General features: G+C 43.2%; 1 protein-coding gene across 4 annotated transcripts in view; it reads right to left on the bottom strand.

The window, feature by feature from the left end:
* Positions 1 to 24,559, bottom strand: part of LOC121277398 (dmX-like protein 1) — a 258,411-nt gene that overhangs the window by 63,124 nt on the left and 170,728 nt on the right. For all 4 annotated transcript variants that reach the window (XM_041186812.1, XM_041186814.1, XM_041186813.1 and 1 more), the window contains exons 29-32: positions 17,160 to 17,341; positions 8,801 to 8,928; positions 6,834 to 6,919; positions 1,108 to 1,309 (exon numbers count right to left, since the gene is read on the bottom strand). In XM_041186812.1, the coding sequence (XP_041042746.1) occupies positions 1,108 to 1,309; positions 6,834 to 6,919; positions 8,801 to 8,928; positions 17,160 to 17,341 (598 nt within the window). The remainder of the gene's footprint in view (positions 1 to 1,107; positions 1,310 to 6,833; positions 6,920 to 8,800; positions 8,929 to 17,159; positions 17,342 to 24,559) is intronic.

Raw genomic sequence — 24,559 nt, 5'->3', positions numbered from 1 at the left:
TTCCTTGCTTTCTTCCTAAAATCTATTACGTCACATTGATAGCCATGCTTCTGGCCATTCCATTAGTCTAGCTGGTATCTTTTACAGTTCTCCTCAATATTTACCAAACCTTCCTATCGTTGGTTGCCAGAAAGTTTCAAGACTGTGTTCCTTACATCAAAGTTCAAATTATCTCCATATTTCAAGAATAAAAGTGGAATTGGCATTGAACCAAGAGGTTCTGATCCTTTTTCAAATTTGCTACATTCTCAATAACACCCATTTATCTTAACACCATCAACTAAATGGCTATCCATGCTATTATATTTCCTCATATCATATGCCTAAACTTCTCTAACAACTTCCCTTGAGGCACCTTATTGCATGCATTCTGAAAATCCATATATACATCTACCTCATTCTCTTAATCTAGCTAATCAGTTACAGCTCCAAATGATGTTATTAAATCTGTCAAACATTTGTCTTTAATAAATGTGTGCTAGCTGCTGTGAATTAACCTGTGCATTTCTAAATGCTCATTAATTTCATCTTGAATTATGGATTCTAAATATTTACCCAAAATCAACATTTAACCAACTGCTCTACAGTTAGCCAGTTTAATCTGCTTTCCTTATCGGACATATGTGTCAAATTATCTTCTTTCCAGTTCTACAATACAACTTGAACACTTGAAGAGAACTTAAAAAATCATGGTCAGAACCTCTGCTTTCCCCTCTCTTCCTAAGCCTAAGGTGCTTGCCATCAGAGCTTGATGACTTCATCTTTCCTAAAGTTCTGCTCATACTTTTCAGAACTAATTCCCAATTCCTTAGAATTTGCCTTCTTACACTCCAGTATCCTTATCTTTGACTTTTCAATATTCTTTTCTATTTTTACATGGAAATCACAACTTAGGTAGGCTCAAATTCCTAACTCTTTCCTTGCTTAGTTTGTCCCTCAACTAGAAGCAAGTCAACAATGCATCTTTCTTTACTGGACAAAAATCATATAGATCTAGAAAATAGCCATGGATTAATAATTTTTCACTTTGACTTTGTGCATTATGTTTATTCTTGTCCACTCTGGGATAGTTAAAATTATCCAATATTTTTGGCTCGTTCCTCTTACTTAAATGGTGTATTGGTGGGTTCCAGCAATGCTTTGTGGACGAGAAGAGCAGGACCTGAAGAGATTGTGCCTTCACTGGCATGCATTGAGATGAAGTCTGGAGGAGGGCCGCCAAATAATTCAAGGCGCCGAAGCAATACTTGTTCCCAACGTTGAAGAGTTTTTAAAATTGCGTGGCATGATGGGGAACAAACAGGGAGTTCTGCAAGAGAGCAATAAAGATGCTAAAACATTGATGAAATAGCAAAAACAATTCACATTATAAAACCTGAGAATTTGGGAAAATTATAAGGTTATTAAAGCTAATGAATTGGAAGACCACTGCATAAATGTTTCATCCAATCATAATCTTGCGCTTCCTTTCCTCTAGAAAAGTGGCTGAAGACAAAAAGGTGTAAACATTTTTTGTGACAAGAAATCAATTTTGGCATTTTTCATGATCTGTTGTGAATGCAAATACTTCTGTGTCACTAAGTAGGTGGAATTATTGGACTTCAAGTGGGTAGAAATATCAATTTTCCCGTTGTTTACCTCCTAATTATCAACAAGACTGTGAACCAACACATGCATATAAAATCGCCAAAGTGACAGCATTTCAGCATTTAATGCAGTTAGTGCTTGTAATACAGAATGAATCCCATACTAACAACCTTGCTGGATTATGCACATGTGAAATGAAGAACTATGGCAGTACTTCACAAACTATTTTCCAATGCGACCCCAATTTAACCCACTACGACCTTCTCTAGGGCAATTAGGGATGGGCAACAAATTCTAGCCTTGCCAGCAATGCTCACATCCCATGAAAGAAAAGTTCTTGAAAATTAACATGACCTCATATGCCAGGAAAAATAAAACAGCAACAAGTGAACAGGTACTCGATAGAGTGGATATGCCATGCTGTGTTAACTTTATTTCAATTACTCAAGTCTTCTTTGAGGCCTTTCCTGTCTGGTTTTTACTCTTTAAGTACAAAGCTGAAAAAATAAATCTTTTTATTGAGAGTTTCATCTCACTGAGGGGACTTCAAGCTAATTTACGTCCAAACACCTGCTTTGAAAACTGCTCACATTTTGAGAGGTGTGACAAATTCCACCTACAGCAGCCGAGACAATCTACAATATTGTAAAACAATCAACAACATTCTAAACAAAACCTCATTTCAGGGAAATAAACTTACAGGGCTATACAGCAGAAAGGTACTGATTGGACTGCTCTGCAGAGAGCTGGCGTGGACTCAGTCGGCTGAATGGCCTCCTTTTGTGCCATAAAAACATTCTAAAAAAAGTCAATTCTCGCCATCTCCGAATGTTAATGGACCCTTTAAAAAATTCCAGGATCTGGATCAATATCTTCACCAAAAAGCGATCAGTTCTCCCTTGGACCATACCCTGTATCCCAAATTTTCTTGGAATCCATCCATTAGTTTTTGAGATATATTGTGTACAGAAAATCAGACTAACGGATGAAAAAGTTACCTCCACCCACTTTCAGTGGTGGAGGTATTAAAGCAGCTATCATGCTCATTACAAACATGAGGATATTGGATATTATGGACTGTCGGATCATTCTTTCAGAGTGGCCACAAAACCTGTCAAGATGGCTGTAACTTAACCATGATGATGGGCATTTAAACTATGGACTGTAAGAAAAATCTGCAACCAATATTTAGTTAAAAATGGACCTGAATAAGGGTACTGTGAAGTTTAACCATCTCATTGTTTAAAGATGAAACAGCGTTTGAGGAATATGGGATCTCTAGAATGTTGGTCTCTGAGTGTTATACAATAAGTCCTCACTTCCAGTTGTGGTTGCATCCTTGAAAATCACAACTTTAAGTGAAACAATTTTAAGTGAATCATGGGTTCCCATAGGGTTTAATGTTAAAGCCGGAGTTAGGTTCCTTCAGACATTTCTTGTCCAGCAAAACCAATGTTAAAATTGAAATACTGTATTGTACATGTGCAGCACTGTGCTTTCCTAGCTGGGATAATTTCCACTTCCCTTCACTCTTTCCTTCCTGCCCCGTCTCTTCCTTCCCCCTCCACCCCTCTCTCTTCCTTCCCCTTCCATCTCTCCCCCTCATCTCTCTCTTCCTTCCCCCTCCACCCCTCTCTCTTCCTTCCCCTTCCATCTCTCCCTCATCTCTCTCCTCCTTCCCCCTCCACCCCTCTCTCTTCCTTCCCCTTCCATCTCTCCCTCATCTCTCTCCTCCTTCCCCCTCCACCTCTCTCTCTCCCTCCCTCATCTCCCTCTTTCCCTTCCTTCCCCCTCCACCTCTCTCTCTCCCTCATCTCCCTCTTTCCCTCCCTTTCCCCCCTCCACCTCTCTCCCTTTCCTTTTCCGCCCTGCCTCTCCCTCTCCCCCTCCCCCTTTCCCCCTCCACCTCTCTTTCCCTCCCTTTCCCCCTCCACCTCTCTTTCCCTCCCTTTCCCCCTCCACCTCTCTGTCCCTCCCTTTCCCCCTCCACCTCTCTGTCCCTCCCTTTCCCCCTCCACCTCTCTGTCCCTCCCTTTCCCCCTCCACCTCTCTGTCCCTCCCTTTCCCCCTCCACCTCTCTGTCCCTCCCTTTCCCCCTCCACCTCTCTGTCCCTCCCTTTCCCCCTCCACCTCTCTGTCCCTCCCTTTCCCCCTCCACCTCTCTGTCCCTCCCTTTCCCCCTCCACCTCTCTGTCCCTCCCTTTCCCCCTCCACCTCTCTGTCCCTCCCTTTCCCCCTCCACCTCTCTGTCCCTCCCTTTCCCCCTCCACCTCTCTGTCCCTCCCTTTCCCCCTCCACCTCTCTGTCCCTCCCTTTCCCCCTCCACCTCTCTGTCCCTCCCTTTCCCCCTCCACCTCTCTGTCCCTCCCTTTCCCCCTCCACCTCTCTGTCCCTCCCTTTCCCCCTCCACCTCTCTGTCCCTCCCTTTCCCCCTCCACCTCTCTGTCCCTCCCTTTCCCCCTCCACCTCTCTGTCCCTCCCTTTCCCCCTCCACCTCTCTGTCCCTCCCTTTCCCCCTCCACCTCTCTGTCCCTCCCTTTCCCCCTCCACCTCTCTGTCCCTCCCTTTCCCCCTCCACCTCTCTGTCCCTCCCTTTCCCCCTCCACCTCTCTGTCCCTCCCTTTCCCCCTCCACCTCTCTGTCCCTCCCTTTCCCCCTCCACCTCTCTGTCCCTCCCTTTCCCCCTCCACCTCTCTGTCCCTCCCTTTCCCCCTCCACCTCTCTGTCCCTCCCTTTCCCCCTCCACCTCTCTGTCCCTCCCTTTCCCCCTCCACCTCTCTGTCCCTCCCTTTCCCCCTCCACCTCTCTGTCCCTCCCTTTCCCCCTCCACCTCTCTGTCCCTCCCTTTCCCCCTCCACCTCTCTGTCCCTCCCTTTCCCCCTCCACCTCTCTGTCCCTCCCTTTCCCCCTCCACCTCTCTGTCCCTCCCTTTCCCCCTCCACCTCTCTGTCCCTCCCTTTCCCCCTCCACCTCTCTGTCCCTCCCTTTCCCCCTCCACCTCTCTGCCCCTCCCTTTCCCCCTCCACCTCTCTGCCCCTCCCTTTCCCCCTCCACCTCTCTGCCCCTCCCTTTCCCCCTCCACCTCTCTGCCCCTCCCTTTCCCCCTCCACCTCTCTGCCCCTCCCTTTCCCCCTCCACCTCTCTGCCCCTCCCTTTCCCCCTCCACCTCTCTGCCCCTCCCTTTCCCCCTCCACCTCTCTGTCCCTCCCTTTCCCCCTCCACCTCTCTGTCCCTCCCTTTCCCCCTCCACCTCTCTGTCCCTCCCTTTCCCCCTCCACCTCTCTGTCCCTCCCTTTCCCCCTCCACCTCTCTGTCCCTCCCTTTCCCCCTCCACCTTTCTGTCCCTCCCTTTCCCCCTCCACCTCTCTCGCCCTCCCTTTCCCCCTCCACCTCTCTCTCCCTCCCTTTCCCACCTCCACCTCTCTCTCATCTCCCTCTGCCAGGGTGGTGGGGGGCAGCAAAGAGAAAGATATCTCAAAGTCTTCTAATGCAGCCAAAGACTGCACTTGTTCTGGCTTCCAAGTCCACCTGGGAACCAATCTCCTGGCTATTCATCTACAAGAATGAAGACCTTCATTCCAACTAAAGTTGGAACTCAACTAAGACGACATCAGGCCTGCGTGGACATAGACACAATTATAAAATCAATTATTATAATTAGGACTCGAACTTCATCTGTATCTAATCTTTGCGTATGTGAGAGTGTGAATGAGACGATGCATTTTAAACATCTGGAGCAAGTGTGAGATAATTAATAACCTTCTTGATTTTTAAAAACCACCAAAAAGCCTGCTGCTGGAATTTATTTTTATTTAGAAAAAAATTACTCTTGAGAGTAAGGTAGTATACACACCTTACATAAAAACACCCCGATTAGGCACAAATTCTGATCATAACACAGAGCAGTAACCTTCGGTATATAATTAAACTTAGTGCAATTAAAGAACAATCCTATTTTATGTGTTCCTGTAGGTTTCAGCCAAGCTCGCCAAATTCCTTGGTGCCAGGAGACTCAGTGAAGCCCTTCTCCCCCCCCCATACATTGTAATGAGCCCCTCTCCCTTCACCACACCAACCACTTACATTCCCCCCCCACCCCCACCCAACCCACCGGCCCCCATTACTCAGAAGCCCCTCTTCCTAGGGTGACCAATTCTACGGGGGGGGGGGGGGGGGGGGGGGGTGGCGTGGTCCGAGAAAAGTAAGGGATACTTTGACAGGGGGATGCTGGTGGGACTGTTGACCAGGGGTTTGGGGGAGGTGTGTTGCCAAGGCTGGACAGCACATGTGCACGTACACCAAAGATGCTTGGGCAGCTACAAGAAGAGCCTCTGAGCAGTCTCACAGTCATTGTCAGGAGAATTCCAGGACAAATGGCGCATGGGACGAAGGACAGGGAGGCAAAAGCCGGGACAATTCCAGAAAATCCTGGACAGTTGGTCACCCTGCCTCTTCCCAATCCCCCTCGCCCCACTTAATCAGCAGCTATCCACATAAACTCAATCACTCAGCAGCCTCTCTTTCCATACCCCCTCTTCTCCCCCACCCACACTCACTCAGCATCGTTTCACCCAACCCAAACCACCCCCACACCACTGGCCTGCCAAACCCTGTTGAGACTCAGGCTCTGCTACACCACTCCCCACCCCCAGCAAGACTCGGGCTTCGCTGCTCTCCCAGCCCCACCCACCAGATTGAGAATTGGGCTCTGCAGTTCTGCCCACTCATCTCCTGCCTGCCTAAGCCCTCTGGCTCCACCAAGTGGTCGGCAGCAGAGCGTGCCCTCCAGTCGGATAAGTGGTGGCACTCCCGAGCCTACTCCTGGCCTCATTATTGGCAGAGATTCTCCAGACTTTGAGACTCTCTCCTCCCGGTTTTGGCTGCATTAGAGGTGGTGGCGGCTGGGGGAAGGTGGAGGTCAGAAAAAAACATTATATGGGTTTAATTCCATGAGTCAAAAGTTGGAATTTTGCCAAAAGTGGGAAATTTCTGTAGATTATAATCGCGCATAATATGTATTCATATTGTGAAGATAAATTAATAATTTGCCATCCCACAACATGTGTTACTGCCTTGAGCAGAGAACACACACAGGGACAAAATGTGGCTAACTCTTAAAATGCCCACTGACCTAGGGGGCAACTAGGGACGGGGAATAAATGCTAGCTTGGCCAGCAACGCCCACATCCCATAAATGAATAAAAAAAAATTACACTATGAAAGAAATAGAGATGGTAATTAGGTACCTGAAAGATCCAGCCCTGCCATTGGGTAAAAGTTCTTCAAATTATGTAGCACCAGCTGCACCATAGCATATCGCATCAGTGACCAGCTAAATAACATTAAGAAATGTTACGATTACAAAAAAGACTCATTTAATTCGCAACAGCTTTTTTTTGTTCATTAAGGTATGACAAACTGTACAATGGTACTTTTGTATACAGGATTTAATTTCAATATTTTGTTGATAATATCAAACTTAAATGCCATAAACAATGAGGTGGATAGTAATAGACTTCAGGAGGACATCGACAGACTGGTGCAACGGGTAGATCTGTGGCAGATTAAATTTAATGTGTATAAAGTGATGCATTTTGGTAGGACGAATGTGGACAGGCAACATAAACTAAATGGTACAATTTTAAAGGGGCTGCAGGAACAGAGATTTGAATTTGTACGTACATAAATTTCTGAAGGTGATTAGACAAATTGAGAAAGCAGTTAAATATAAAAAGCAAATGGTATGCTTGATTTCATTAAGAGGAATAGAGCATAACTTTTATTTATATTTTAATGCAATAAAACATCCTATGGTGCTTCACAGGACATTATAAAACAAATTTGGACGCCAAGTCACAAAGGGATATTGATTGGGGCAGATGATCAAAAGCTTGGTCAAAGAGATAGGTTTTAAGGAGAGTATTAAAAGAAGAAAGAGAGGAAGAGAAGTTTTGGGAGGGAATTCTAGAGCCAACGGCCTTGGCAACTTCAGTTGTGAAACGATTAAAATCGAAGATGTTAAAGAGACCAAAATTACAAGAGTGCAGATATCTTGGATGGTTGTGGGGCTGGAGGAAATTACATAAATATGGAGGTGTGAAGTCTTGGAGGAATTTGAAAGCGAGGGTTAGAATTTTAAAATTACAGTTCTCCTCAGGGTGATGGGTGAAAGCGACTCAGTGACCGTTATAACATTCGTGCAAAGTTTTTGATGGCTTCAAGTTTACAGATGGTAGAACATGGGAAGCCAGGCGAGACTGCGTTGGAATAGTTAAGACAAGGGTATAGAAGCAAAGAAGTTAATGTTGAGCCTTTAAAATATTGGGGTAGGCTGCAGCTGGAATACTGTGTTCAATTCTCAAAACCACACATTAGGAATGTCAAGGCCTTGGAGGGGATGCAGAAGATATTTACTAAAATGGTACCAGTGATGAGCAACTTTAGTTATGTGATGAGACTGGAGAAAATGGGGTTTATTCTGTTCATGGACTAGCGTAAAAGATGTTCAAAGCCACGATTGGTTTTGACAGAGCGAAGAAAAAAACGCCCGTTTCTAATGGCAAAAGTGGTTGATAACAACGGATTTAAGGTGATTGTCAAAAGAACCTGAAGCAGCTTGAGCAAAAACATTTTTTAACCTCAGCGAGCTGTTGGTGATCTGGAAATGCATTGCCTGTAAGGGTGCGACAGCAAATTCAATAGTAGCATTCAAACGAAAATGGGGTAAACACTTAAGGGAATAAAAAGGGCTATGGAGGAAAAACAGGAGAATGGGATTAATTAGATAACTCTACAAAGAGCTGACACAGGCACAATGATCTGAATAGCCTTCTTCTAGGCTGTACAATTCTATCAGAGTGCAATGGTTCCAATGCTGTCCTATCCTTTCCTACAAAAGAAGTGTTTCACAAAATTAAATGGAATTTCTGGTAAGTATATCATGGAATAGTTGAAGAGGGTAACTGCGCACAGGAAAAATGAAGCGCATTCTCAGGCTAACACAGCTTGTCCTAAAGCCATAATTTTCAACTATGTACCTCCATATTTTGACTCTAACAACTGTACGACCTGGTAAAGGAAGAATGGGAAGGGCAAAGAACTGAAGGAGTAACCAATAGGATAACATAGCTTGATGGTGGTGGCGTGGAGAGTGTGAAAATTAAGATATCAAAGTCATTTTTATCAAGTTAAAACAAACCAAGCTAACCCTTACCTGAATGAATTTGGATTTGAATGTTCCTGAAGCTGTACGTCTGAAGCAAAAGCATCTTCCTCATCATCACTGCCCTGGCTCTCTTCTGAATCATATTCAATTTTACTGTGTGCTGGGGAAAGGGAGGGCTGGAGAAAGGGACATATGCAGTCTATAACAGCTGCTACTATTAATTACAATTTTGACTCTAGATACAACTTAAATGTGCTGCAATATCAAGTCATCAATAGCTTTAATGTTTCATAGTTTTCAGCATGCAAATTTTTTTCACTAACTGTGAAACTAATTTATTATTACATTTCTTTCTTATTGATGAATTCAATGAGATGATTAGTAGGAACAAAAAGCACAATACTGCAGATCTAAAACAAAAACAAAAACAGCACACACTCTATGGCCCCGACATGATTGCTGAGGCACATTCTGTGCCAGGAGAAGTGGGAATGTGGTGAAGTTAAGGCAGCAAAACTCAGAAGGATAGATTTCCTGAACCAATGTCTTGTTTATTTTCTGTAGATTTCTTGTGGCTGTCAGGTGTGAAAAACTGCAGCATATGGCTGGAGCGTGGGACAGGAAGTGCAAATGGTCATCATGGAGAAGGAACAGATACATTCAGTAGGGATGGGGTTTACCATGTGGCTTGTTGAGCATGGAGGACACACTCCTGTCCCTGCTAAGCCACGAGTGCTGTAAGAGCACTTCAACTCATCTTCACCTCCATCCACCTGCAGGGTTCCTGAGGCCTGGAAATCCCAGCCAACATTGTTTTTTTAATTCATTCATGGGATATGGGCATCACTGGCCAGGCCAGCATTTATTACCCATCCCTAATTGCCCTCGAGAAGGTGGTGGTGTGCTGCCTTCTCAAATCACTGCAGTCCCTGTGGTGTAGGTACACCCGCAGTGCTGTTAGGGAGGGAGCTCCAGGATTTTGACCCAGTAACAGTGAAGGAATGGCGATATATTTCCAAGTCAGGATGGTGAGTGGCTTGGAGGGGAACTTCTAGGTGGCGGTGTTCCCATGAGTCTGCTGCTCTTATTCTTCTAGATGGTAGTGGTCATGGGTTTGGAAGGTGCTGTCCAGGGAGGCTTGGCGAGTTCCTGCAGTACACCTTATAGATGGTAGACACTGCTGGCACTGTGCGTTAGTAGTGGAGGGAGTGAATATTTGTGGACGGGGTGCCAATCAAGTGGGCTGCTTTGTCCTGGACGGTGGAAAGCTTCTGGAGCTGTGCTCATCCAGGCAATGTGTGCATTCCTGTGCCTTGCAGATGGTGGACAAGCTTGGGGAAGTCAGGAGGGGAGTTATTTTCCGCAGGATTCTTAGCCTCTGAACTGCTCGCAGCCACAGTATTTATATGGCTAGTCCAGTTCAGTTTCTGGTCAATGGTAATTTCCCCCCCCAGGGTATTGATAGTGGGGGATTCAACAACAGTAATGCCACTGAATATCAAGGGGCAATGATTGGATTCTCTCTTGTTGGAGATGGTCATTGCCTGTCACTTGCGTGATGCGTATATTACTTGCCACTTGTCAGCCCAAGCTTGGATATTGTCCAGGGCTTGCTGCATTCGGGCACGGACTGCTTCACAGTATCTGAGGAGTAGTAAATGGTGCCGGACATTGTGCAATCATCAGCGAACATCCCCACTTCTGACCTTATTTTGGAAGGTCATTGATGAAGCAACTGAAGATGGTCAGGCCTAGGACATTACTCTGAGGGACTGCTGCAGTGATATCCTGGAACTGAGATGATTGACCTCCAACCAGTGGAAAGTTTTCCACGATTCCCAATGACTCTAGTTTTGCTAGGGCTCCTTAATGCCACACTCAGTGCAAATCTGGGACAATTCCGCTCTAAGTGCGGAAGTGGGCAGGGAAAAGGACATTTTACCCATCAGCCGCAATGGCGACTTTTCACATCTTATTAATCTCACCTCATTAATTATGCACTCCTGGGAAACACCGTTTCAATAGTGGTTGAGGTCTCATTTGCCCGCCACATCATCACCTCACCGTTTCATCACGCCAGGCGGCATATTTAATTTGCAGCCATGCGAACATCTCTCAGTGCTACCAGCCCTAGACTGCTACAAAGAAGACACGGCCCCAAACGGCAAGACGACTGCAGCCTCCCAGTTAATGGCGTGCCCCTCGAGCACCTTTTGGACAAAGTTGCGGCCCGCCGTGATGTCCTCTACTTTCACTCTGGCTGCAGGAGGGGCAACATCATCACTAATCCAGCATGGGGGTGCTGTGGCAGCAGTGGTTAGCGCCAACACCCTCCAAAAGAGGACAGCCACCCAGTGCCATAAAAGGATGAATGATCGCCTCCGTTCTGCCAGGGTAAGGCACTCTTTCTCATCACTCAACTCTCACTCATAAACCCATCACACATCCACAGGGATCTCTGTCACTGGCAGTTCAAGGGACATCACAATTCACTCTCTCTCACACATCTTCATTGTCCTCATCCCGTCCATGGGACCACTCAGGATGTAGCAGTCAGTAGGCCGCCTCCACCTCTGCTATGGATGTCGGGGGAGCATGAAGATGTAGCCGACAGGGTTAGGAAGGTTAAGAAGATGTAACACTTTCGAGTACAAACCTGTTTCCATCTGTTTCAGATGAAGTTACATTGTTTCATAGTTTGCCATTGTGAGATTTGAACTCTTGATCTTGGGGTTACAAACCCAGTACCATAACCACTTGGCTATTTAGGCCAAGATGTAACTCTTTCGAGTACAAACACGTTTCCATCTGTTTCAGATGAAGTTACATTGTTTCATAGTTTGCCATTGTGAGATTTGAATTCTTGATACTCTTTTTTTGAGTAAACCTGTTTCCATCTGTTTCAGATGAAGTTACATTGTTTCATAGTTTGCCATTGTGAGATTTGAACTAGTTGCACAGCCTGGGCACAGATGTTAATCGCTTGTACATAATGTTCATTATTGTAAATAAACTCCCAAGAATGTCTCACTGTCGATTTGTCTGATGAGCAATGTCTGTGTCACTCAGATGTGAAACCTTACTTCCTGTGCAAGTTGAAGGCAGGTGTCTCAGTCCAGGGCCTCTTCCCTGTGCTTTGTGCAGCCTTCAGACCAAAGTGATGGTCCAGCCTCATTCTCACTGGACTTATTACTGCCTTGATGGTGCTCGTCATTGCTGCCAGAATGTCGTTGGCAGGCGTCAGAGTTCCATCATTTTCTCCGTCTGCTCTCAGCACCTTTGAGACGGGGTTGGCCCCCATCTTATCAGCATCTGTGACTAGTGACGCAGGGCTCTCAAAGGAGTCAGGTGCTGAAGCCTGACAAAGGATCAGGTGTATTTAAAGTTTCATGGCTGCATCTCCATGATATGATCCTGATCACAGAGTGCAAGTGAGCTGTCTTTGGCCGGACAGGAGTCAGATATTCACAGAGGCTATGTGAAGATCTATGGTGTGTCTTCACTGCATGTCATCATCATCCTCCCGGAATCGAGTGACTATTGAGGCCTCCGCTGCATCTCCATGACAGGACCCTTATCATATAGAGGATATGTGCACTGCCATCAGCCAGATTGGAGTCAAACGTTCATAGATGCAATGTGAGGGTACATTGTGTCTCCTGACTGCATGTCGTCAACATCCTCCACAAAGCCAGGAGGGCCTCCTGCGCATTCCTGCTCATCTGGCCAGTGTGCTGGCCTCATTGCTGCTTTTGAGGACCTTCTCACCCTCATCCCCGTTGATGTCCTTCTCATTGGAAGAGACGTTCATGCCCTTCATCTCTTCCTCAGCCAGCTCCTCTCCCCGTTGCAGCGAAAGGTTGTAAAGCGCACAGCAGGCAACAATGATGTGTTACGCCCTTTTGTGGGCTCTATTGCAAAGCTTCAACAGACCGGCCCAGGTGCTGGAACCTCATTTTCAGCATCCCGATGGTCTGCACCACCAAGTTGCAAATTACAGCATGAGACTTGCTATACCTTCACCCTGCAGCAGTCTGTGCTGCCGCACAGGTGTCATCATCCACGTTCTCTGCGGGTAGCCCTTGTCCACAGAGGCTGCAGGGCTGGCTACTTGGGGACCACGGAAGGTGTCAGAGATCTGAGACCAGCTGAGAATGTAGGGTCGCGGACAGTGTGCAAACCTGCAGGTTGTGCTTGTGGTTGTTGCACACCAGCTGAACATTCAGCAAATGGGAGTCTTTGCATCGTTGACCACTTGTTGCGATGCAGATCTGAGCACCGTATGGGTGCAGTCAATGGCACCCTGCACCTGTGGGGAAACCTGAGATCTGGGCAAATCCTTACATCCTGGCTTTCCTGGTCCTGAACGAAATACAGAAAATTGTGTGCATTCACAAAGGTGAAGGCTTGAGATATCCCACAGAGTTCATCTGTGGAGCCCTGAGCCACTGGCATAAAAATTGAGCGCCACCATCACTTTCACGGCCACAGTCGGTAGGTGTCCGCCACATCCCAGTGGTGCCAAATTTTACTGATGTGACCGACCATGTTCCTTAGGCATGTGCAGCCTTCGGCAACACTGGTTCTCAGTCATCTGCAGGAATGAAAGGTGGTGTTTATAGACCCTGGATCTAGCTAGGTGCCGAACAGCATTAGCTCACTGTGGCTTAATTGGGGGTTCTACGAACCTTTCTTGGTTAAGTCTGAAGGCCTCTTAATACATCTGGAGTGTGCTGGCCACCACTTGGATGACCAGAGTTTATTGTACTGCACGAAACACCACCCACCTCCACCTGACCAATTGGCAGCAGCTTTGCCCACTGGACTGCATGCTGTGCTCTCAGCTCAAGTACAGACATTCTCCCAACCCACACTGCAAGGCTGCACTTTTGGCTTGAACCATAGGGAAGACTGATCCAAAGCGGAATGATGACATTGCAAGGGGCTGTGAGCATCTCCAGCAGTGCTTGCTCCATGGCCAGTTTTAGCAAGGAGCTTGTACAACCTGCTCGGTCATCCGATTCTTCTGAGGCCCATAAAATGCTCAATAGTTTGCAATCTGTGCCTGAGGGATGATAAGCTTTGGAGCACTTGGTGGCAACTTCATGCCTCTGTGTTGCTCGAATGGGCAGATAAGCTACAGCTCCGACTCCAAGCTTGTCAATGTGGCTGCGTCTGAACTGTCTCAGCTGTGGAGGAATGGTCACTTTATACAAGGTTTTCCGAATGCTTGCCTGCATCCCCAGCCCCCACCACCTCCCCAAGAGATGACTGATGCCAGAAAACGTGCTCCGACATTGACGGGCAGAGCAGATGAATGCAAACTGGTTTCACTACGTTGCGAAATCGATTTTTAGCCATCTCACCATATTGTCCGCTCACACCGCCAAACATGCCCAATGCCTATGGGCATAGAAAATTCCGCCCTCAGTCAAACGCTGCCTTGATGTCAAGTGCGTCACTGTCACCTCACCTCTAGTTCAGATCTTAGTCCACGTTGGAACCAAGGCTGTAATGAGGTCAGGATTTGAGCGGAATCCAAAACTGAGCGTCAGTGGATAGGCTATTGCTAAGTAAGTGCCGTTTGATAGCACTGTTGATGGCCCCTTCAGTCACTTTACTGATGATTGAGAGTAGACTGGCTGTAAGTGACTGGGTTGGATTTGTCTTTTTTGTGTACAGGACATGCCTGGGAAATTTTCCATATTGCTGGATAGATGCCAGTGTTGCAGCTGTGCTGGAACAGCTTGGCTAGAGATGTGGCAAGTTCTGAAGCACAAGTCTTCAGTACTACTGCTGGAATATTGTCAGGGCCAACTGCCATTGCAGTATCCAGTGCCTTCAGCTGATATCACGTGGAGCGAATCAAATTAGCTGAAGACCAACACCTTTGATGCTTAGATCCAGAGGAGGCAGAGATGGACCATCCAATCAGTACTTCTGGCTGGAGGTTGTTGCAAATGCTTCAGCCTTATCTTTTTCACTGTTGTCCTGGGCTCCCTATCACTGAGGATGGGGACATTTGTGGAGCCTCCTCCTCCAGTGAATTGTTTAATTGCCCAACACCATTCACAACTGGATGTGGCAGGACTGCAGAGTCGAGGTCTGATCCATTGGTTGTGGAATCGCTGAGCTCTGTTTATTACCTGCTGCTTATGCTGTTAGTCACACACATAGTCCTGTGTTACTGCTTCACCTGGTTGACACCTCATTGTTAGGTATGCCTGGCGCTGCTCCTGGCATGTCCTCCTGCATTTTTCATTGAATCAAGGTTGATCCCCTGACTTGGTAGTAATGGTAGAGAGGGGGAAATGCAGGGCCATGAGGTTACAGATTGTGGTTGAGTACAATTCTGCCGCTGCTGATGACCCACAGGACCTCATGGATACTCAGTTTTGAGTTGCTAGATCTGTTTGAAATGTGCCCCACTTAGCACGGTGGTAGTGCCACATAACATGATGGAGGATATCCTCAATCTGAAGAGAGGTCTTTGTCTCCACAACAACTGTGCGGTAGTCACTCCTGCTGATACTGTAACAGGCAGCTGCATCTGTGGCAAGCAGGTTGGTGAGGATGATGTCAAGTATGTCTTTCCGTTTTGTTGGTTCCTTCACCACCTGCCACAGGCCCAGTCTAGCAGCTATGTTTTTTTAAATTCATTCATGTGGTGTGGGTGCGCTGGCTCAGCCAGTATTTATTGCCCACCACTAATTGCCCTTTTCAATCCACTGAGTGGCATTTAGGAACTCGGGCAGCTCGGCCTGTAGCGATGCTACCAAGTCACACTCGGTGATGAACACTGAAGTCCTCCACCTAGAGTACATTCTGCGCCCTGTCCTGTCTCAGTGCTTCCTCCAAGTGGTGTTCAACATGGAGGAGTACCGATTAGCTGAAGGGTGGGCTGTACGTGGCAATCAGCAGGTTTCCTTGTTCACGTTTGACCTAATGCCATGAGACTTCATGGGGTCTGAAGTCTATGTTGAATACTCCCAGGGTAACTCCCTCCTGGCTGTATACCACTGTTGCTACCTCTGCTGGGTCTGTCCCGACAGTGGAACGGGGCATACTCAGGGACGGTGATGGTGGTGTCTGGGACATTATCTGTAAGGTACGATTCCGTGAGGATGACTATGTCAGGCTGTTACTTGACTCGTCTGTGAGATAGCAGTCCCACTTTTGGCACCAGTCCCCAGATATTAGTAAGGAGGACTTTGTAGGGTCGACAGTGTTGAGTTTGTCTGCTCCATTTTCGATGTTTAGGTCAATGCTGCGTCGCCCATCCAGTTTCAGTCCTTTTAGACTTTTTAGTGGGTTTGATACAAATGAGTGGCTTTGCCAGGCCATTTCAGGGGGGCTTTTAAAAGTCAACCACATTGCTGTGGATCTGGAGTCACATGCAGGCCAGACCAGGTGAGGACAGTAGATTTCTTTCCCTAAAGGATGTTAGTAAACCAGATGGGTTTTTATGATAATCGACAATGGTTTCATGGTCATCATTAGGCTTATAGTTCCAGAATTTTATTGAATTCAAATTTCACCATCTGACGTGATGGGATTCATAATGGGATCCCAGTCCCCAGAGGATCTGGATTGCTAGTTCAGTGACAATATCACTATGTCACTACCTCCCCTCCAGAACCACTGTTAAAATGAGGAGGCACAGCCTCATCAAAATATTTAAATAATCAACCTGCCTCCTGTGAGTGTATTGACTGCCCAATCTCATCCTTCCTCCATTAAAACCGAAAGTGGAGAAGGGGTTGGGCTCCTTTTTCAGACTTCTAACTTTTTAATTCGAGGGAGATCAGAGGTAGACTGGAAAGTAATATCTGTCATTATCTTGTTCATCATTACAAATAAAGATGCCAGGAGTGAATAAATCTCACTTGTTTTAAGATCTAGTGTGAGTAGCCAATTGACCACTGGGTCCTCAGCTTGGTACAAAGTTATTTAGGTCAGTTTGAGTATGAAATCAACACATGCTAATTAGGTTAAAGTCTTCCACAGATGTCTACGATCATTTAAGTTTTGAGTATGACAGAGTATGAAAATAACGGTCAAAAAGCAAATATACAAAAAAAGTATAGATTGCAAAGAATGGTATGGCAGATACGTCTAACTTACTTCAGCTATAACTAATATCAGCATATAACATAAATATAGATCCCCAATAGCAATAATGTGCACAATTGAGTTTTTTTAATGTTAATGTTGCCTTTATCTTGGTGCTCACCTGATGGGTTTGGAAGCTTGAGTTTGCATATGTATTAATATAGTATATTAATGTTAATACAGATCACAGGTTCCAATTAATAATATAGAGCTATTTATACTTCCTCCTGTGTGCACATTCATTGTTTTCAATTAACTGATAATAATTTTGTTCCACCATGCAAAATAAAAATACCTTTGTTATAAAGTAATCCCAGATACTCAGCTCAGGAGGGATGAACTTCTCCTTATAGACTGAAATCTCTTGACTGACAGCTGGAGGAGGACTGTGAGAGGATGTTCTGGATTCTCTGTTTGTTGTTTTTGATACTCTGCGTTTAAAATGGCTGTGATGCTTATCAGAGGGAGGAGTAACTGCTGTAAAGAAAGTACAGAGGAGTAATATGCAATTTGTATATTTGTTGTGGAAACATGTTTACTAGAACCTAATAATCATAGTAATGCAATTTCATATTTTCTTCCATTCAAAAATCAACCTGAAACAGACCAACTGTAATATCAACAAGGGCAAATACAAGTGAATGTCAGTATACTTCCTCTCCTATTCTGATAAGCCTAAATAAAAATACACAAGGCACTGAATGTGCAAATTCATGCCAATGCTACCCTGTAACGCAAGTAAATTTCTTTAATATGCACATATATCCAGAAGAAGAAAATAAGAAAATTTCATAAAATGTCCATTCTGCAGTATAGATAAGTGACAGCTACTTTGACAGAAATTTTTGAATTTCTTGCAAAAAGTCAGTCAGGAAATAGGAAATTAATCAGTTATTTAAAAAAAAATAGAAATCTGAATGAGTTTTTTTTACTTAACTATAATATTCAAGTAATTATCTTATATAAAAGCATCACACAAAAATGGAACTCTCTCGAAACTTCGGTAGTATAACACTACATGCAGAAATCTCGTGTATAGTTAAGTCTATGCACTTAACCATGCAATTTTGCATTTCCACAGGTAACCATTTCTCAAACCAGCCAACATTAACAAGGTTAATAGTTAAGCATTAAGAACATTTAGAAATCAGAAGCTTTTAACACCATTTTACACTGTTTGAACTCGACAGGCAATTTTACATGGATATGTTTGCACTCAAATAGTTTCAGGCTTAAAATGATTAGTTTAAAATGAGTCAACACCTTTACAATAGCCAGGTCTACTATTTGCTTTGTGGTGGTTAACAAGAATAGTTATAATACAAAAATACCAGGCAGTCTAAGTATTTACTCACCAACCTCACCAGTAACCTTAACTATTTCAGCCTCAGGTATACTGAAATGGTAGGGGTCAACCTGCAGCTCTGGATCAGGCAACTCTCCTATTGTTTCTATCCCTTCAGTGGAAAAGCAATGAAAAGGATGTGGGGGAAAAAATGAAGTGAGAAAAATAACATGAAGATTTCCCTCCTTAGAAACAAAAATATTGTTCTGCGAAAGCAGATATATAATATTTAAGAAAAAAGGTAACTGCAAATTATAATATATCCCTAGTTTTGAATGCTGAGTAGCACCTCACAGTACATAGTACATAGGAATGCATTATTTACAGCATTTTTTTCTTGAATTCAAATTCAATTACAAACTAATCACTGGATCTGGCAGCTAGAAAGTGCACTGTTTAATAGAGCTACCAGCTAAGTATTGTGCTTCTGGGGGGAAAAGGGAGCCAAGTTCTCCAGTAAACTGATCAACTCATTTTTGAGGTCTTTATTTTGCAGTAACAGTTAAGTATGTTTGGGCAAGGCTAGAGTGCTATAAGGTCTTGTATGGTTGCTCTCAAAATGCATTCTTGTAATTACCTTGCATATCAGTGGGCTTCAGTTCTTAATATGAGGAACAGAATTTTTGGCCAATTTATGCCTCTATTCTGTTTCACAATCTCAAGCTGTGTAGCACAAATGCACTGAAAAGCTCTATTCTGTCGAACACAAATTAATCTTCACCTGCTCCCAAATAAATAAATATTCGCCCCCATTTCCATAGAAGTTATCCCATAAAGGTCTCTTTGAAACTGTCCACTGTCAAGGATGCTTAGTTCAGAATTTATATTTCTTGGAATGTAACTTTTAGTTTTAGGAGCTGAGGTTTTAACCGTAGCGAGCAGGTGGAAAACTCGATTTAAAACTAGCAAACATTTGATGTAAATATAACTGAAACAAGCATGAGTTAATTACACTTCAAAGGCCAGGCCATGTTGACTTGAGAGGTTAACAGTTCAAAGGGTAAGAGTCATAAAACAGCAGGTGGAGAAACTCAAAGAATGAATGTGTGGCCTTTTGGTGGAAACATGAATCTGCAATCAATGCACTAAGGGCAGACCAGAGGCATGTTTTTGTCTTGGGAACTGAGGCTAAATTAGTTTAAATGTATTTGTTAAACCCTGAAGCATTGTAAAATCCATTTCTTCCGATCGAAGAAAGAATTTTAAATGATGGATACTTTGCCTAAAGGTTTGTTTGAGGGCATCCCAGGCATGCCACATCATCAAGCATATGGGTGGAACTTAGTGAAATTCTCCATATGCAATTTATCTGGGTGTTTGATGAAAGTTTTAGTTGCAGCTTGGACCTGATATGTGCAGTTTGCTGCTCGCTAACAGAAGGCAGGCAAAGTAAATGAGTTAGGTCTGCACTGTAAGCAGAGAAAACTCAAAGTTCATCATTCACCATGTGGAATGCTACAGGGCTTAATCTCTGCTTGGATTCCATGAGGGAAAAAAAAAGCTGATGATTGCCTATTTTGAAGCTAATGGAAAAATCTACAGAGGTCCTCACAGAGTCTCACAGTGAAAGAAAGCAACCAGCAGTTTAATATAGGAGTACTGAGAAGGCAACCAGAATAAAGGGACTGAGGCATCCACAGCTAGTTAACAGGCAGTAAATTAAAGTCTTACCTCTTAGAATAGCTAGAACTGAGGAGAATTAAAGTAGTTTCCAGAGGACTGTGGCATACTTATGGGTGGTCCCTACAGAAGTAAATAACTTTAAGACTGATGTGTCTTATGAATATAAAAGAATTCTCAGACGAAATAATAAGTAAAACTGATAAGCGTCGCCTACATAGTTAGAAGCCAAATTATTAACAGTGCTTGTTTTGCTCAAGTCTTTTATAAACAGTATAGCTTGTTTTTGATTAAAAACATGAAATCTTGTGTGGCATAGTTTTACTGGTTAAAACATAATGTTCGAATTTAGATTTAAATGTTAATGGTCCCTAACAGAATAACTGAATATCAAATTAGCTAAATATGGACAGTGATTTTTCACTATGAATTGAGTTGCAACTATTCCAAACTCATCATATTTGTGACACTCAGTTGACAAAGGAGACTTTCATCCCACTAGTCTGAGTTGGATTTGAACCTAGTATAAGGTCAAAGCACTGTATTTCAACACACAGTGACATTAAGTCTTATATTTTATGTTTTTCCAGTAAATGCTCTTTCTTTATAGGAACAAAACCTTTCATCTTGCAATAAATTTATCCAGACTTTAAACTTGCAAGCAAAAATATAAACATGTCATAAAAGTTAAAAAGGAACATTAAATTGTTTAATGGAAGAATTATTGATCCACCACATAACCAAATGCTTAAATTGAAAGTTGCCAACAAATAGCTTAAAAATATAAACATTAAACAGTTTTACCAGTTCATGGTTAGATTTCTGATTTCAAATGACACCTGGTTTGAAGGGTAGTTCAATTATGTACTTGTGTCACAAAAAGATGATACATATTGGTGACTTTGGATAACCTTTAGAAATTTTAGATAATTAGCTCTTTTTTTAAATAAGACACCAGACAACAATTTGAAATTTCAACTGAAATCAAGGTTTTTCTAAGTATGCATGATTAGACCCTTTGGGAGTCTACCTACAAAAGGCAGCATAAAGCTGGAAGATTCCAATGTTCCTTAAGAGATAAAAACATCTAATCAGGAAAATAGATACTGCCATATTCCTGAAAGAATATAATGTTACAGTAACCCAGCTTCAAATACTGCAAAGTTCCAGCTAACCATTAAAAAGAAACGCACAGGGACTGTAAGATAGGCCTTTCCCCAAGAAAGGAAATTAAAAATGTGTCTTGAATTCACTGACTTCAAATAATTTTCCTCAAACTATGTGAAAAATAGACAAATGTACTCCTCTCTTCACAACTTGTGGAGTGATAACTGCACTTTTAAAGGTTTGCTGCATGACTGCAAAAATATCAAATTTACCATCTGAGCTTTCAGAGATCTAAGCAAGTGAAAGATAATAGAATAGACATAATTAAATCTAGTTTCAGAGAATTAATTAGATGATGTTGGCTGAAGAGTATGCTCGAAGTAAGAAAAAGAGAAAGGCACTCTCGTCTAATAGTTTGCTCTTAATAACAAAAGCTGAATAAAATTTTCTAGTTCTTAACCTGAATGGCAATAGAAATTAGAATATGAACTGAAGAATTATTCAATTATTTACATAACTATAAATGTACCGAAGCAAAACGACCAGCACTTTTAAACTGATTTGTCTCAAAACTAAAAGAAAATATTGGAGTGAGATGTAATGGCATCTCCTTATACATGATAGATAGCATGCTCCTCTTCCACCATCACAAAGTTGCAGAGCAAACACTTAGCAATGCATTAATGCGCTTACATTAGAAAAGGTTAGCATTGCTAAAAAATGTTTTGATATTACTAAAACTTTAATGAAAAATACTCCTTTCCTGAGTAAACACTTAAAATAAACTATTAGATTTGTAAGCCATGGTTTTAGTATGTCTGAATTGACTTAGCTTCTTGCACACTATTTGTTATCTTAAGCAAAAATCAAGTATTAACTTCTTCAGGTACAGCAAGAAAGGTTTTATAAGATTGAGCACTGACCAGTACCTGTAGTATCCTTATTTACTTTTAAGTTAAATAGTTGCTCAGTTAATATGGGTATAGTTGAATCTATGGGGTAATATCAGTAGTTTCCTTTCAAGAAATCTTCATTTTTGCTTTACTGGCTACTTTTCATATGTTCTATGAATCTTGATGTCATCAACTTGCAATTTAGTTTACAAATAAGGGCAAAAAGCTTATGTTTACATTGAGAAAGGTGCCTTTAAAACAACAAAATGTATGGGAAATGTTTATTTTACGATAATGTAAGTTTGGCATCTATAGTGGGAAGTGCTGAGGACCTGCAAGGTACAATTTGTATCCCATGACTCGACTTAATTGAAACAGAAATACCTGGAAAAACTTAGCAGGTCTGGCAGCAAAAATAGGAAAGGGGTGAAATACAAGTTTAAGGTGGGGGGGGGGGGGGAAAGAAACATCTATAGAAATTATTGGAAAAAACAAAAAGGAGGGTGAAGAAACGGGAGGGGGGTGGGGATGGAGGAGAGAGTTCAAGACCTAAAATTGTTGAACTCAATATTCAGTCTGGAGGTGTTTTTCTCCAATAATTTATATAGATTTTTCTTTTCCTACCTATTTCCATTATTTTTAAATGTATTTCCACCCATTGTTTATTTCTACCTTTTAGTATTCCCCCACCCCCACTAGGGCTATCTGTACCTTATCTGTCCTGTCTTCTATTGTTAATTAGCACATTCCTTTAGATAATATCACCACCTTCAACACCTCTTTGTTCTTTTGTCTGTTATAGCTTTTGGTTATCTCCACCTATTACTGGCTGCTTGTCCCAACAAATCCCACCCCCCCCAAACCAGCTTATATTTCACCCCTTTCCTGTTTTTACTTAGTTTTGTTGAAGGGTCATGAGGACTCGAAACGTCAACTGTGCTCTCCTCCGCCGATGCTGCCAGACTTGCTGAGTTTTTCCAGGTAATTCTGTTTCTGTTTTTGTTTTGGATTTCCAGCATCCGCAGTTTTTTGCTTTTAACTCAATTGATTATTTGTCTGTAACTGAATTCTGGTCTGCTCTGTATATGCTAACATAGGGCAATGACACAGGGCTAGTAAGCCAGAGGTTGGGGGTTCAAATCCCATTTTAGTACATTGTGAAGCAAGTTCAATTAATTCCATGAAAACTGCTGAATTTTGATAAAAACCCAACTGATTCACTTAATGTTCTTCAAAGAAGGGAACCTGCCGTTCCTATGGAGGAACCTAGTCCACACTACGTAGTTGAGGTAACTAAGGATGGTCAACGTATGTGGACTTGCAAAGCATCACCACTGTTTGATCAAAAAAAAAGAAGAAAAATGAGCATTATGATGGGGAACAAAAACCATATCCCATGGGCCCACTTGGTGTATTCTGCTTTGACTGAAAATTTGACAAAGTATTAAAAATTAAATTTGAACATTTTAAGTCTATATACACATTATTTTGATACACAGGTCACTCGAGAGGATTCTGGAGATGTTACCATCTGCAGAATTTTTTTAAAGTGCCATTTGTTCTCAATTACATCACCAAGGATAGAATCTTTCCCCCGTGGGGGTGGGTGGGGTTGTGTGGGCATGGGGGCAGGCGTGGACCTGACTGGCGCCCCTGATTGGGTCCGCGCCACCATGTTACATGGGCAGGCCAATTAAGGCCCACCCAGCGTGATGTGCACCCAGAAGCACTGTGCGCTCCCTGTGCAGGAGTGCGCTCTCTTGCACTTGCACTTGAAAGACCACAGAAACGTCCCTGGCGCACAGAGGTGCCTCAGGGAGGTTAGTTTTAAGTTTTGACAGTTCAATAAAGTGTTGAAAAAATTAATTTCAATAAAAATTTGAGAAAATTTAAAATCATTCATGAAACCTTATCCTGTCTGTGGATGAGGTTCCATGAAAAATGAGAAGGCTGCCTGGGCTCTTCGTCTGCCCGCCGACCTTAAGGTTGGACAGGCAGCTCTGCTAATTATTTTAATATTAGTTAAATAGTCTTAATGGGCCTTTGACAGTTCAAAGGGGCGCGCTGCCGAGCGCCTGCCAAACTGAAAATCTAAATGGCACGTGGTGACATCGGGACGCACGCCTGACATCACCCCGAGTCATTTTACGCCTCGGCGAGCGGGCCCCGCCCCCACTCGCAGAGCCAAAGATTCTCCCCCAAGGAACCCCTGAAAATATTGCATTTCATGGCAATGATATAATTGAGTGCAAGACTAATCATTGCACCATCTTACTTTAAAGTGTAGTATAACAAACTGTTATCCATTTCAGTTTTAAAATTCAGAACTATTCACTGCGACAGAGGTTTTAGGTGGTATATGTTGAAAACCGTTAAGTAGTACAAAGAGACGAAGTTCTGCTGAAATGTGTATAGTAGGTTCAGTAGACAAAAATACTGTCATCAGTCTGGTTGCTCTATTAGTTTAAAAGTTCCTTACTCAAACGTGTCAGTTTTTATTTTAAGGATTTGCTTGAGCATAGGTTCAGCTAGACAATAAATAGTTTGCTTTTAACAAGTGAAAGAAAACATTAGCAATTAAATTAGCTTTCATAAGAATTGACTAAAGCAATAGCATTGTAAAAGCAGTAATAAGACAAAAGTATGATTACAGAATTCATTTTTTTGTAATTATTTGCTATGCAAAGGCAATATAAAATACTCTGGTCCTATTTGTCTTGCCTGCTGCAC

Source organism: Carcharodon carcharias, chromosome 4, assembly GCF_017639515.1.
Source record: "Carcharodon carcharias isolate sCarCar2 chromosome 4, sCarCar2.pri, whole genome shotgun sequence".
Classification (NCBI taxonomy): domain Eukaryota; kingdom Metazoa; phylum Chordata; class Chondrichthyes; order Lamniformes; family Lamnidae; genus Carcharodon; species Carcharodon carcharias.
The sequence above is the reverse complement of the archived record's forward strand: the minus strand, read 5'-3'. Positions and strand labels throughout refer to the sequence as shown.